Source organism: Mobula hypostoma, chromosome 26, assembly GCF_963921235.1.
Source record: "Mobula hypostoma chromosome 26, sMobHyp1.1, whole genome shotgun sequence".
Lineage (NCBI taxonomy): Eukaryota > Metazoa > Chordata > Chondrichthyes > Myliobatiformes > Myliobatidae > Mobula > Mobula hypostoma.
Genome location: NC_086122.1, coordinates 8,243,605 through 8,260,198, shown reverse-complemented (window position 1 = coordinate 8,260,198; position 16,594 = coordinate 8,243,605). Strand labels below are relative to the sequence as shown.

The 16,594-nt window shown below is 47.0% G+C and overlaps 1 protein-coding gene across 2 annotated transcripts in view; it reads right to left on the bottom strand.

Annotated features, from left to right (window-relative positions):
- Positions 1 to 1,700: 1,700 nt before the first annotated feature.
- si:ch211-1i11.3 (mitogen-activated protein kinase kinase kinase 5) overlaps positions 1,701 to 16,594 on the bottom strand; it is a 192,447-nt gene continuing 177,553 nt past the window's right edge. For both annotated transcript variants that reach the window (XM_063033924.1, XM_063033925.1), the window contains one exon: positions 1,701 to 2,663. In XM_063033924.1, coding sequence (XP_062889994.1) covers positions 2,579 to 2,663 — 85 coding nt within the window. In that variant the 3' untranslated portion in view covers positions 1,701 to 2,578. The remainder of the gene's footprint in view (positions 2,664 to 16,594) is intronic.

The window sequence follows — 16,594 nt, the reverse complement described above, 5'->3', positions numbered from 1 at the left end:
TCATTTATTATTGGTGATGGTATCGGTTTCTTCTCACACTCTAAAGATGTACAGGTTAGTTGGTTAACTGATCTCTGCATACTTAGTAAGGCGCTGCAGTGCATTGCTGTAGAATGCAATAAGTCTTGCCTGAAGCTCTCCGTGTAAAGGATATCAACACGTGGCAGGTCACCCCTGTTGAAGAGCCAACCTGCGATTGTTCTTCCCATATAGTTTACTATCTATACTACAATTAAAAAGAGGACGTCAAAATTTGGAAGAAAATTAAAAGTTCTTCACAGGGTGAACTGTGAAAATGTTAATTTGCAGTTGCTAAGGGAACGGAATTGGAATCAGTTGAGGTGCTTCGATAGAAAATGCGGATTTATCTGGGAAAGATGGATCAGTCCAAGAGTCAAAACCAGTCATGTATTGCCCTAGACCTCGCCAGCTGTGAAGTTAAGGTGATGCTTTGCTCGTACCGGGCTTCAGTTAGACCCAGGTGGCAGGATGCACAATCCATCCTTCAGAAAGGGTCCACTGGTTTGGGACAGGGTGATGTAGAGAGTCACCAGGATTTTATAGAGGCACAAACAGCTAAGTCATGAAAGCCTGGATCAACTTGATTGGTTTTTGTCGTCTTGAGTTGGAGATGACCGGGTGATAACATGACTGAGGTACTGAAAATAGCAGATAGCAAGATTTCCTCTGGTGGAGGGATCCTGAACAAGAGAATACAATTTAAACACAAGAGATTCTGAAGATGCTGGAAATCCAGAGCAACACACAGCAGGTCAGCCAGCATCTAAGGAGAGGAATAAACAGTAGATGCTTTGGGCCAAGACATCTCCATAGGTGCTGCCTGACGTGCTGAGTTGCTCCAGCATTTTCTGTGAATGCAATCTAAATATCAGACCTAGAACAATCTTCATAAAAGGTGGGTGATAACCCTGGAGCTCGCTTCCCTAAAAAACAATGGGTTCTATGCTGATTAGGAGCTTGGAAATCTCAGGCCAATAGGTCTTTTTTGAGGAAGAATATCGAGGGAAGTGGAGCTAACGAGTGGAGTCAAGTTCAAGTGCCTGAGTGCCCTACTCACACTCATATCCAAGTACTACAGAGACAGAAATGAATCCTAACCAAGTGCCAGTTCGGGTAAAAACTGTTGGACAAACAAATCCCAACGCTGTATAATGTTGTCTAATATGCTAACGAAGATATCTCAATGAATGCAAAAGGAAACTCAAAATACTCCGAAGATAGTAAACGTGCAACAATCTGAGATTATGGACTGAAATCATTCTGAGTTCAACCTAAACTAGTGCCGGATTTGAATTCCAGCTCTAAGTTATTGATAATACAGCTGGTTTAATATTCTAGGCTTGTTTGATTAGAGGGACTTTGAATTGTCCCCAATTAGCTATTGGATGGCTCTTCAGTACTCTGCCAATGCCCAGGAATTGCGGAGCTCCCTTCCCCCCACCACCCCTTTGTGATCCCTCGGGCAGGACAACCTCCCAGCTTACTCTGAATGCTAGTCAACACTTCCCCTGCTATGAGAGTATTAAAGTAACAAACAGTTCATTATCATGACAGCAAAACAAATGATTGTCCATATTTGTATAATTTCCATTAAAGAACATTTTTATTTAAAAAATATTTGGATATATATATATATATATATATATATATATATATATATATATATATACACACACACACACATATATATACATGACTCTATATATTTTCTAAAAATAATTTTCTTCTATAGAAACATCTCCTCCCATGAGAAATAGCAGTGCAAGGTTTGCCAAAAGATTCGACTTATTAAAAATTAATCTCCCAAACACTGGCGGGTGTAACTCAGCCAAAGAACAAAGGATCACCAAACAGGGGCTATCTTTTCAATTTTGTTGAGCTGTGCTCTCTATTAATTATTAATCTCAGATCACGCTGACAGAGGCAGCCTGACTGCACACACTGGCTGTACGTCCTTTGGTGAAATCCTCAGGAATGCACCCAATCTGACCTGGGAAGCTGACATCTGATGCAAGCAAGCTAGAAATCAGATCTTGAAACATATTTAGGAAGTGATTTTCCCCAATGAAACAGAAATAAAGTTTTCCTCCATCCTCTATTTAGTGGAATGACTTGGATTGTGTGTGTGTGTGGGATTTGGATGTCAGTGAATATTCTCAGACCGCAAGCATCTGTCTTGTGACAAGGTTTGTCGATTGTCATGTCAACCATTGCACCCCCATCCGCAAGCAAGTCCGCCGTGAACCCTGACGAGCATTGGACAGGAGCAGAAGTTGTATCATGTGTCAGTTGTGAACATCATGTCCTTCAATCTTGTGATCCACATCTGACACTTTAAAACTTAAACAATCCCAGATACAAACACTTCCTGATGATGGGAGGTGAACGGCTGGAGATGAAGTTACTGGAGATGCAGACTGCAGCTATCCTTTAATCAGTTCACCACTGTTACGTTGCAGCAGCACGAGATTTTTTTTTTTGCTGGTGTTTCTGTCCGTTCTGCGCTGTGCCATTACGTTTGAACAGTGTCTGCTTTCCAACAGCTTAGCAGGTCATTTCAACAGGCATCTGGTTCCTTCTGTGTCCCATTCATCATCCTGTGGGCACTGATGGCAGCCCAGAGTCTGCACAGCATTCCACCCCTAACACAGGAAGAAACTGTTAGTGGCTGCTAGATCAGGTCCCCTCCCGCCTCACATCAATGCACGCCGCTCCCTCTGGAGAGGACACACACTTTTCACAATAGAAATATGCACAGCATGAAAATCAGTGAACTGCAAGTACTTGAAAATGAAAACAGATATCAGAAAATTCTCAGCACAGGTAGCACGAGTGGAAAAGGAAACAGTTAATGTTTCAGGTCAAAGGCAGGAACGAAGCGGGTGCATGGGATTGGAGAGATGAACTTTGAGCAATAGATTTAAGTTCCTGTGACTGCTCTGTAATTCCTTGGTGCTTTTAATGCTACAGCAGAATTCACAAAGGCGCAGTTGAGGTCTGAGTGAACTTCAATGGACCAATGTGCAAATATGTTTTAACTACCTCTACTACTTTGATCATCCACATGGCCCATTGAAAATTTCTTTAGCCAGAGGGTGATGAATCTGTGGAATTCATTATCACAGACGGTTGTGGAGGCCAGGTCACTGTGTATATTTAAAGTGGAGGTTGATTGGTTCTTGATCAGTAAGCGTGTCAAGGGTTACAGGGAGAAGGCAGGAAATTGAGACTGACAGAGAAAATAATTCAGCCGTAATTGAGTGGTAGAGCAGACTCGATGGGCTGAATGGCTGAATTCCACTCATATGTCTTGTGGTCTTAGATGTACATGCCCCATACATATTAACCCAGGTCAGGCCATCATAAGTGAGCCTTCCTTGTATGTCCCTCAGCTAGAAAGCTGATGTTTCCCCTCAGTCGCATAATTTGCTGGGTTATTTATCCATGAATAATCATGTAACCATTCCATAACCAATCCAGATACCTTATAAATTACTTTATTCCCCATTAATCACTCCTCCCCAATACTCCAGGCAATCTGTAATACATTATTGATGCTGCTCACTTTTCATTAGAATAGCCATTAATTATAAGGGCACTTCTGAAGCAGTAAAATTCTGGCTGGATACTTTGGGGGCTTCAAGCAGCTGATCAGCTAAAGTGCACCCACTTGTCAGTTAGTCCCTTCTCCTCACTGGGATGTCCCAGAGTCTCTGATGTTGCTGGAAGTGATTTTCAAATGGTACCTCCGCAGCCTTTAAAACTACCGAGCATTGAATTAAGTTACAGACGTGTGCCGTCCCAACTCCTAACATAAACAAAGACCGACAGACAACCCATATGATAAAGAGGTCAAACTGTGCAAATAAAACATCATACTGAGAACGTGAGTTGTAAAGAGTCTGTAGGTTGTAACATCAGTTCAGAGTTGTGGTGATTGAAGTGATGAGCATCGGTTCAGGAGTCTGATGGTTGTAGGGTTGAACCTGCGGCTTCCGTACCTCCTGCCCGAGGGTGGTAGTGGGAATGCAGTATGGCCTGGATGGTGGGGATCTTCCATGATGGATGCTGCTCCCTTGTGGCAGCATTCCATGTATATGTACTCAGTGACGGGGCAGGGCTTTGCCTGTGACGGACTGGGCTGCATCTGCCGGACAATGCTGAGGATGTTCTACGAGTCTGTGGTGGCCAGTGCGATCATGTTTGCTGTTGTGTGCTGGGGCAGCAGGCTGAGGGTAGCAGACACCAACAGAATCAACAAACTCATTCGTAAGGCCAGTGATGTTGTGGGGATGGAACTGGACTCTTTGATGGTGGTGTCGGAAAAGAGGATGCTGTCCAAGTTGCATGCCATCTTGGACAATGTATCCCATCCACTACATAATGTACTGGTTGGGCACAGGAGTACATTCAGCCAGAGACTCATTCCACCGAGATGCAACACAAAGCGTCATAGGAAGTCATTCCTGCCTGTGGCCATCAAACTTTACAACTCCTCCCTTGGAGGGTCAGACACCCTGAGCCAATAGGCTGGTCCTGGACTTATTCCCTGGCATAATTGACATATTACTATTTAATTATGTATGGTTTTATTACTATTTATTATTTATGGTGCAACTGTAATGAAAACCAATTTCCCCCGGAATCAGTAAAGTATGACTATGACTATGATTATCTTTCTGGTCGTGGGCATTGGTGTTGCCATACCCCGCCATGGTGTAACAAGTTAGGAGACGCTCCACTTTGCAGCTGAAAGTTCCTGGTGACCTGCCAAATCTGCACAAACTTCTGAGAAAGTAGAGGCACCGTCATGTCTTCTTTGTGTTGGTACTGGTCCCAGGAACAAAATGTAGCAAACCTGGGAATTCAGCATGTTGACCAATGCCCAAGGTGGTACAGGCATTAATCCGACTACCCGTAATCCGGTTCCTTCGATAATCCGGCACTGATTATGCTTAATGTGATCCTTCTGTAATTGGGCATTTTCACTAATCCGGCACTCCTCAGGTCCCAGTGGTGCTGGATTAGTGAAGGTCGACATGTACCAAAGAAATGTTTACATTACAGTGGGTGGCTCATCCCAGCCCTTCACAGACTGACAGGACAGCAAATGACTGACTCATTCTGGTTTGTTTTGTGGATGGTACATGCCCGGACAGCCAACTACGTTGTTGAGCTGCTGGGTTGGCTGGGGGAGGAGTTGGCTCCACCACAGAGTTTAGTACATCTGAGAGATTGCTGATGGCCTGCGGTAGAGCCCGTTCACAAACAGTGTCTATCAACCGTTGCCCTGCTGCGGGTGACACTCGCCCCGGCTGAGTCAGAACACCGCGAGCGTGTTGCCAGCTGAGCTGCAGCACACTGTACACGTTGTGTGTGTCCACGTGTGCGCGCACACGCCCTACCTGCACACACCTGTGCACCGCCAAGCACTGCAAGCACTGCACTGGAACCCTGAGCCGGCCGAGACCCCGATTTCCCTCCCCTCCGCTGGCCCTTCCCGCTGGGCTGAGAAGTATCCCTGCTGTCCTTGCCCACATTTATCCCCAGTGGCGCAGGCAGAACTGGTGTTACAACATTGGTGAAATCTCAGAGGAACTTCATTCGCTGTATTGGACTTTACAATCATATACTTTGCTTATTTTAAATGAGTACATTAAATTATTTATTAAAAAGTAAACTGTTAAATTTGTACAACAGTAACAAATCAAATGAACTGTGACTTCACAACATTAATTTGAGCACTGAACGCAGTGGGCAGCATCGCGGTTAACATCAAGACACCTACAGCACCAGTGACCCAGGTTCAATTCCCACCGCTGTCTCCGCAGAGTTTGTACATTTACCCCGTTACCCACCGGGCACTCCGGATTTCCCCCCACGCTCCAATGATGTACGGTTTAGTAGGTTAACTGGTCACACGGTGTAATTGGAGATTGCGGGTTTGTTGGGTCGGAAGAGCCTGTGACTGTTATATCTCCAAATAAATAAACAAACAGTGGATGACACACACTCATACACTCACACACACACACACACACACACACACTCATACACACACACTCATACACACACACACACACACTCATACACACACACACTCTCACACACATACTCATACACACACACACACTCATACACACACACACTCATACACTCATACACACACACACACTCATACACACACACTCATACACACACACTCACATACATACACACACTCATACACTCACACACACTCATATACACACACACTCATATACATACACATACACACACTCATACACACACACTCACACTCATACACACTCATACACACACACACACTCATATACATACACATACACACACTCATACACACACTCACTCATATACACACACACTCACAGACACACTCATATACATACACACACACAGATACACGCACATTCAGAGATACACACACACACACACACAGATACACACTCATATACACACACAGAGATACACGCACACACACACACTCTCACACACATACTCATACACACACACACATACACACACACACACTCACACACACTCACACACACACACTCACACACACTCATACACACACACACACTCATACACACACACTCACATACATACACACACTCATACACTCACACACACTCATATACACACACACTCATATACATACACATACACACACTCATACACACACACTCACACTCATACACACACACACTCATATACATACACATACACACACTCATACACACACTCACTCATATACACACACACTCACAGACACACTCATATACATACACACACACAGATACACGCACATTCAGAGATACACACACACACACTCACACACACAGATACACACTCATATACACACACAGAGATACACGCACACACACACTCATATACACACACACTCAGACACACACACACAGATACACGCACACACACACACACACTCATACACACACACACACACTCATTCACACAGACACTCACACACCCACACACACACACTTAGAGATACTCACACACACACTCATTGACACAGAGACACTCACATAACCACACACTTAGAGATACTCACACCCACAGATACACACTCACATACTCGCACACACAAACTCACTCTCACACTTACACACACACACACACACACAGCCACTTACTTGCACGCACACTCATAGAGATACACAAACACACATGCACACGCTCTCTCATACAAGCAGGCACACACTGACACTCACACCCACACAAATCCTGTTAACACATCCCTGTTAGCACAGAGTGAGAGAGGGGACTACAGCACAGAAACAAGCCCTTCAGCCCTTCTAATCCATGCCAAACACTTATTTAGCCTCGTCCCATCGACCTTCACCTGGACCATATCCTCCACACCCCTCCCATCCATGTACTTTTCCAAACTTCTCTCAAATGTTGACATTGAACCTGCAATCCACATGTCCTACATAAGCACACTCTCTGGAAATAGATATTGCATGCGTACAAAGCACAGACATACATGATTATGGCAGTGTGATGGTCGAGTTGCTTGCCTAACAGAGAGAGAGCTGGACCACTGATTCAGAGACATGAGTATGAATCGCACCACGGCAGCTGGGGAGTTCCAGCTCATGTATTAAACATGCCAGAATAACACTGGCATTCATGTCGATGATTAAACTATCTGATAAAAACACATTAGGTTCCTTCGGGGAAGAACTCATTCATCCCGCCCCAGTCCCCAGACCCACCCAGAAAGCAGACTCTAAAATGCCTCTTCAGTTCAAGGGCAGTTAGATATTCAGAGCAAAATGCAGTCTGCATCCTGTGAATTAAAATGCACACACTATACATACTCGCACGCGTGACACAAACATACACCCTCACACATGCAAGCTCGGGCACACTCGGAATGTAGAAACAGAGATGTGTATTTGCTGACATTGTAAATTAAAGAGCTTTGCCCAACAATTTTCTCAGCAAGCACAGTAACTGAAACAAAACAGCAGAAACAACAAGTTGCCACACCAGTTAATTCAGCACAGCATTTAATAACAGCGCACACATGCTATTCAGTGAGCAGCCAGACATAGCTCTGCATTGTTTCCATGACAACCGCGGAGATTCAAGGCTGCACTGCAGTCGAAAGGATGAGAAAGCAAGTTGGAGAGAAGCAAAGGGAATCAGTCCAAGCAGGAAGGAGGTGTGTTGTAGGTCAGGAATATCTTCAATCACACTTAAAGAATATCTGAGCTTACTTTGTACCTCACTCTAGGGAAGGGGCACAAACAGTGGAGATGGAAGGGGAGATCACTGCGTGGTGTACCGCACAGCCGGGTAACCTACTCTGAATCGCGGGGCACTTCTCTTTACCTGCACATCACCTCCCTCTGGTGCCCTTCCTCCTTCCCTTTCTTCCATGGTCCACTCTCTTCTCCTATCCCTTCTTACTTCACTCCCCCTCCCCTACCCATCCACCTTCCACCTGAGCTGGTCTCACCTTCACCTGCCAGCTTATACTCCTTCCCCGCTTCCACCCCGCCACCTTCTCACTCTGGCCTCGTCCCCCTTCCTTTTCAGCTCCCATGAAGGGTTTCAGCCCAAAGTGTCAACGTTTTTTTCCCCCTTTCCACAGATGCTGCCTGACCTGCTGTTCCTCCAGGTGTGTGTGTGTGTGTGTGTGTGTGTGTGTGTGCTTGTGTGTGGGCTCTGCCATCTCTGTGCGGCTGCCCCGCGTGCTCCTGGTGCCGAAGGGAAGGAGTCACAGTTCACTAGATGGCCCAGCTACCGAGAGAAGTTGATCTTCCCATTCTGCCCCCGCCACCAAGGCCTCAGCGGACGGGTCCAGAGTAGGGCCCTCCCGATCAGGGACCTGCAACACCCGATCCCTGCCAGTGCTCTGAGCCGTTGCTTGCAATTGGCAGCCCTGCCTGAAGAGGGAGCTACAGCTGGAGCTGCCTTACAAACTGGTTTAATAGCCCCCTGATGTTTATAATGATTGTTTACGCAGGTATAAAGGCCGCCCTGCTTAGTAACTTTAGCAATGGGAAAGAGAAACACTGCAAACATCATCACAGCAGTGTGTTGGTATGCAGAGGATGTAAGAAATAACTATAGTCTGAAACTGAAGAGGTGCCACCTTGGGTGGACAGAGAGCTCTAGTCTGGCACTGGCGGGTTCCCACCACACTGCCAGGAGAGTCCCAGCAACCAGAGTCTGGAACGTCACTGCACCATGTGCAGTTTCAGTTACATTGGCATCAGCTCCCATACACAGCAAGATCTTTGTCCTTAGCGTGAGGAGGGGTGCAAGGTAACTGGAGACTAGCTGCATGAACATTAACGCAGTAGGGCTCAGCTACAGCCCCCTTGCCCAAAATAACTCCCCCACCCCCCACAGGTAGCTGAAGACCGACGTCTCACAGATAACCCATGATCTGAAGAACACACGGTGGGCAGGGAGAGTGCAGCAACACCAGAAACTCACTGGCAGCCAGGTTCTTCAACCGTCACCAACACTGCACCTCTACTGACATGGGTAGTGGTGAACCTACACAGCACAGAAGCAGCAGGTGGCTGTCGGAAGGAATGTGTCGATAGCTACCGGGCACCCTTCACTCAGTACAACAGCAAGCCCGACACACTACCCCCAAAGGGCCACGAGTTACAAAGTTCACCTGCCAGCCACAAACAACCACCAGGTCCCAGTGGCAGACAGTAACCCCATCAAATCTAAAACGTTGCAGCAAGGAACATCAGTCACAAGTGCACAGCCTTCATCCGGGAAGAGGAGGACATGGGTAGGAGGATCACAGCAATGCCATGATCGTGACCCGTCCAGTAAGGAGCAAGACCCAACTGCTGGAAATAAAAGCCGTTTCCCAGTTGTCTGCCACAGGGAAAGTCTTCAACACGTTTCTCCTCAACCATCACCTCCCACTGGCCAAAGAACTGCTTCCTGAATGGCAGCACTAGCTCTGTCCATCCATTCAAAGGCACAGTGGAGATGACTGTCGCTCTGGACTAATGCCAAGATGAAGGCAGGGAGAAGCACCAACCACCAGCACATGACCTTTATCAACTTGGCAAGAACCTTTGACTCTGTCAATTGAAAGGGACTGTGGAGAATCTTCCTCAAGTCAGGCTGCTACGTGATAGCATGCAAGCTGTGATCTTATTCAACAAGTCCACAGCAGGTCATTCTCTCAATGCAAACAATGCTGTGCTATCACTCCAATGTTACGCCGCATCTCCCGCAAGCTCTTGCTGGAGTGAAGCTTATTTACGGTACAAATGGAAATCTGTTCAAGCATTGTCTCCTCCACTCTAGAAGCAAAGCTGCCCAGACTTCAGCCATTGGGCTACACGAAGACAATTAGTGTGTCAGCATATTTCCAGAGACTGACCTCCAAATCTTCATCGACTCATTCACTGAAGCATACACCTTATACTTAACGTCCACAGCATGTGGCTCCTCTACCAACCCGTCTCCACTATACAACTCCGTTCCTTGGAAGTAAAGGTCCAGGAACTTCAAACCGTTTCATCTTTTCACAACAAGGCCCAGAAAAGTGGATCGTTTCCCCCACTAGATACAGGGCAGTTCTTGGCTTGATCCTGGGAAATAAATACAGGCAGGTGGTGGAAGTGGGAACACTTTGGGATCAGTGACCCACAATTCCGTAAGTTTCAAGGTAGTTATGGCAAAGGGTTAAGGCTGGCTCTCAAGCTAAGGTCCTGAATTGGAAGAAGGGAGTAGATGCGTACAGGTAAAACATCTGTGACATGGGAATCTTTAGGAAGTGGAATAAGAAGAGTTCAATGCTAGCATGTAGGGTTGAAGGTTGTGATGGCAAGATTAGGGAACTCTAGTTGATAAAGAATATTGAAGGATTAATCAAGAAAATAAAAGAAATATATGACAGGTATGGACATCTGCAGTTAGGAATATGGATGTATTGGAGAATACCAAGAAAGGGGCACAAAGGGGTCGTGCGTTATTATTGATAGATTAAAGTGAATCATAAGACATTCTATAAGTATACTGGGAGCAAGAGGGTAGCTTAGAGACCGGGGGTTAATCTATGTATTGAGTCACAGGAGTGGGGCTACATCCTAAATAAATACTTCACCAAACAGAAGAAGGTAGTGTTGTCAAGGAGGGATAACTCCTTGAAGATTCTCATGATCGAGGAGGATGAGATGTTAAGTGTCTTGGAAAGCATGAAGGGCGATAAAATCCACAGGGTCTGATAAGTTCCATTCCAGGTTGTTATAGGACTCTGTTATTGTTGGACTCTGACGGAGATCTTTACGTCATCGTTAGGCAGTGGTAAGGTGCCAGAAGAGTGGGAGATAGCTAATGTTGTTCAATTGTTGAAGGAGACTGCTGTGATAAACCAGGCACTACAGATCTGTGAACTTTACACCAGTGGGAGGGAAATTATTATATAACATCCAAAAAAGATAAGATTTATGTGCCTTTAGAAAGACAGGGACTAGTCAGGAATAGTCACCATAGCATTATACAGAGGAAATGCTCTCTCACTTACTTGATTGAGTTCTTGAGGTGATAACCAAAACTAATAAAGACAGAGAAGTAGACGTTGTCTACAAAAGGCTGGTGCCCAAGATTAAGGTACATGGGATGAATGGCCAGCTGGAAAATTGGATCCAGAACTGGCTTGGTGTATGACACAGTGGGTGATGGCCGAAGAATGCTGGTCTGTGTAGCACAGGGACAAATGCTGGCACTTTTGCTGTTTGTGACGAATACAAATAAATTGAATGTGATTTTTGAAGGCACTGTTAGTAAGTGTACTGACAGTGGTTAGTGGTGTGGCAGATACTGAGGAAGGTTTCTAAGGTCACCTGAAAAGCTGGGCAGACTACTGGCACGTGGACATTAATCCTGACCAGTGTGAGGCAATGCATTTACACCATCAAAAAAAAAGGAAGAAATATACAGTAAACAATAGGGTACTAAGGAAATGTTAATGAACAAAGTATGTTAAGAGTAAGAGGGTTACTTAGAGACCAAAAGAGTAACTAATTTAATGAAAACAACAGGAATTCTGCAGATGCTGGAAATTCAAGCAACATACATCAAAGTTGCTGGTGAATGCAGCAGGCCAAGCAGCATCTATAGGAAGAGGCGCAGTCGACGTTTCAGGCCGAGACCCTTCGTCAGGACTAACTGAAGGAAGAGTGAGTAAGTCTATGGTTACCCAAAACATGGCCACACAGGTTGACAGGGCAGTGAAAAAGGCATATGGCACATCTGCCTTCAAAGACAGTGAATGGAATATAAGTGTTGGAATATTATGTCACAACTTTACAGAACAGTGGTTAGTCCACACTTGGAGTAATGTGTGCAGTTCTTGTAGAACTACATACTATGGAGGGATGTAATTGGGCTGGAGACAGTGCAGGGGAGTTCCACCAGGGTGTTGCTTGGTTTGGAAGACTAGAGTTCAGGTTGTGACTTACTGTCGCCAATTTTCTTCACCTTTATGAGCCCCTCGGGATCAGAGATCCTTTAATGCCACTCAGGACGTGTAGGTTGTGAGGGGGGGGGCCCCTTGAGGCCAGTGTGGGAACTGCAGACGGGGCAGGAGTGGCTGGGCAGTGACACCCTTCCACCTCCTGCACAGGGTCTCTGTAAGCACCCGACGCAAGGGGTGCACCTGTACAGGTGTTGCAAGGGGCAGTGAGGTAGTGTGGCATTTAGTACGACGCTGTACAGCGTGCCAGCTGCAAGGAATTTGTATGTTCTCCTCTTCACCACGTGAGTTTCCTCCAGGTGCTCCGGTTACCTCCCACATTCCAACGACGCACAGTTAGGGTTAGTGAGTTGTGGGCATACTACGTTGACACTGAAAGCATGGCGATACTTGCAGGCTGCCCTCAGCACATCCCTGACGCAAGTAATGCATTTCTCTGTATGATTTCAACGTACTTGTGACAAATAAAGCTCATCTTTCTCTCTTTATTTCTAATCTTCCTTCTCCGGTGAGTGGTGTAGGGGCAATGTAACTGGTGGAAATGTACACCGACTTCGAGCTGAGGTCCACAGAGGCTGCTCTGACGCGATGATGTAGTTACGTGAAGTTCTCTTACTGCGCTTTCTGTTCAGTGTTTGGAGTACAATAGATGAGCTGCTATGGTTTCTCCTAAACATAAAACCCCTCGCACCATTTGATTTTGCAAAAACATACATTGGTGATCCTGATGCTCTAGGACAATTTCAGAGTTTTGGAACATGTCGGCCAAAACAGTCACTTTGAAGCTACCTGCAAAAATGCCATTGTTTGGTTTGTACAAGCAGAGGCCCAATTGGCACGGTGAGAAATCACCGCGGACGATTGTAATGAGTGGTAGCATCGCTCAGCAGTTCCACGGCATCGAGAGTGGCGAGTCCACCAGCCGACTCGCCTGAACATGGTAAGTAGCAATTGCTGAAAATTCACCTTTTACAGACTTTTGGACTGAGCGCGCCAAGCAGTTGCTCTCTCTGCCCGGTCTCGGTGATGCTAAGCCACCAGAGCCAATGGGCAACATACTGCCTCTCCTGGGAAATCACCATCCTTGTTTCATTTTTAAAGAACTCTTCCTGCAGCAAGTGCCTGATCAAGTTTGCATAGCCCTCGCTAATGCACCTGTGAAGGCCTGTAGGGAACTTGCTAAAATGGCTGATAGGCATCGCTCAGCCAGGCAGTGATGCCTCATTCCTCCTCCCTCCTCTACCTCAATAAGCCTGGTCAGCAAGGCCTCTAAACAGACAATGCTGGGTCTGTGTTTATACCACCCTCACTTTGGTATGAACGCTAAGAAGTGCTGACCGCCTTGCAGCTTCGACAGTGCCAGCACATCAGGACGTCAGATGTCTGTGAACAGCGTGGGTTCCAGCTGCCGGCGACGTCTACTGTTCATTATGGGCACCCTTTCAGGGGAATGCTTCCTGTGTGACACGGGTGCTCAAGTGAGGGTGCCGCCAGCATCGCCTCTTGATGAGAAGGCAAAGAGCAACAAAACCTCACTGGAGACCGCCAATGGCAGCAAGATCCAGACTACAGGACCCTGTGGGTGACACTCTGCTTGAGTGGATAATGTTACACACGGGACTTCGTCCTGGCTAAGGTGGCTAGACCTCTGCTCGGTGCAGATCTCCTGTGCGCCCAAGGACTGTGAGTTGATCTTAGGAACTGCCGGCTTGTAGATGTCAAGGACTTCATGTTGTTACCCTGTTCCCTCAGTTAGTTCCTCACAACGACTCTGTCAAGCACACACACCACCGTGTGTGAGTCTACTTGACTGCTGGGTGAATTCCTAAACCTCACCAAGTCCATATTCTCCACTATGCTGACAAAACACGGGGTCAAGCACCACATTTCCACCACTGGCCCGCCGGTCCGTGTCAGTGTGTGTAGATAACACCCAAAAAATCTCGCATCCATGAAGGCTGAGTTTGCCAAGGTGGAAAGACTCAGAACTGTATGCTGGTCGACTAGCCCCTGGGCTTCACCCTTCCACATGGTCCCCAAGTCCGATGGTACTTGCTGCCCATATGGCGATTAGCAACACCTTAACGAGGTCACCAGCCCCAATTGTTACCCAATCTCACACATCCAAGACATTTTGGCACATTTAGCCGGACAGCTATTTTTTTCAAAAGTCAGTCTGGTTAGGGGCTACCATCAGTACCTGTGTGCTCGGAGGACATTCCCAAAACAGCTCTGATAACCTGGTTTGGCCTCTGAGTTTCTGTGCATGCTGTTTGGGCTGAAAAATGCAGCACTGGCTGACGGACTCTGCATTAAAAGACTTAGATTTTCTTCCTGTTCACCTGGCTGACATAATTGTTGCCAGCGCATCCAAATCCGAACACGTATCTCATCACCACCCACTTTCCGAGTGTTTGAGCCAACATGGGTTGATTATTAACCCTGCTAAGTGCCAGTCTGGGTTGATTTTCTCAGCCATCGCATCTTCGCAGAAGGTGCAAAACCCCTTCCATCAAAAGTAGCTGCTATTAAGGATTTCCTACCACCCTGCACCACTAAAAAGCAACAGGAGTTTTTAGGCATGGTGAATTCCTATCACTGCTTCATTCCGCAAGCTCTGAACTTATGTATAGTGCGCTTAAAGGCAATGTCTCTTATCATGTGCTTGACTGGTCAGCAGACATGGGCAGGGCATTTGATGATACCAAGCGAGCTCTCTCCAACACGACCCTACTGGTGCACCCTCTCCCCAGTGCACCTGTAGCCATTACTACTGACTCCTCAGACTATCCTGTGGGTGCTGTGCATGAACAGTTGTTCGGAGGCGTGTGGCAGCCATTCGCCTTCTTCAGCCGCCAGCTCCGTCTTCCCGAAAGGAAGTGCGGCACGTTTGACCGTGAGCTTCTCGGTCTCTATCTACCTATCTGCCATTTTCATTTTCTTCCAGAGGGTCGCCATTTCATAGCGTTCATTGATCACAAACCCTTCGTGCACACAATAGCTAAAATATTCGACCCTTGGTCTGCACGGCAGCAACACCACCTGGCCGACATATCCAAGTTCACAACTGATATACAACAAATCAAGGGGAAAAATAATGCCGTGGCTGATTGTCTCTCACGGCCATACGTTGAGGCCATACACATTGAGGCTGACTGTCAGCATGGCAGCCGACCAACCTACTGACCCAGAGGTCCAGGCTTACCGAACAGAGGTCACGGGCCTGCGGTTGGCTGACGTTAAATTTGGGGAAGCTGGGGTTTCTCCCCTGAGTGGTGTCTCTACTGGTCACCCTCGCCCCATCGTGCCCGAAAACTGGAGGTGCCAGAAGGCCTCACAGAAACTGGTTGCACTAAAGTTTGTCTGGCACGGTTTCAGAAAGGACATGCGTGATTGGAGAGCAGCCTGTGTGGAGTGCCAGTGGGCAAAAACTAACCATCATGTTCAGGCACCATGGCACCTTTTGAGGCCCCTGAGCGATGGTTTGACCATGTCAACGTGGACCTTGTTGGTACTCTTCCCCCCTCCTGCGGTTTCACACACCTCCTTACCATGGTGGACCGTACCACCAGGTTGCCAGAGGTCATCCCCCTAGCAATGACAATGGCTGCAGAAGTGACTCTTGTGTTCATCAGCACCTGGGCTGTTCAGTTTGGTACCCCGTCTGGTAATTCCTCTGACCACAGCCCCCAATTTATATCAGACCTCTGGGCTGCGATGGCCCCGAACGTCAGTGTTAGGCTATATCACACCACAGCGTACCACCCGCTGTCCAATGGCCTATGTGAGCAGTTTCACCGCTCCTTAAAGGCTGCTCTGAGGGCTTCCCTGACAGATGAGTGTCCCTCGTGGACCCTGCTGGGACTCTGTGCAACTCCAAAAGAGGGCCTGCAGTCGTCCGTGGCTGAGTTAGTATACGGGCAGTCAACACGAGGCTGGGTGATTTTATTCCTGACGCCACCACCGATTGTTCGGCCTCTCAGCAGCTTTCCGCCCTCCACCATGAATTCAAATCCTTTTCACCTATTCCTACCTCCTATCATGGTACTGCCCAGCATTCCT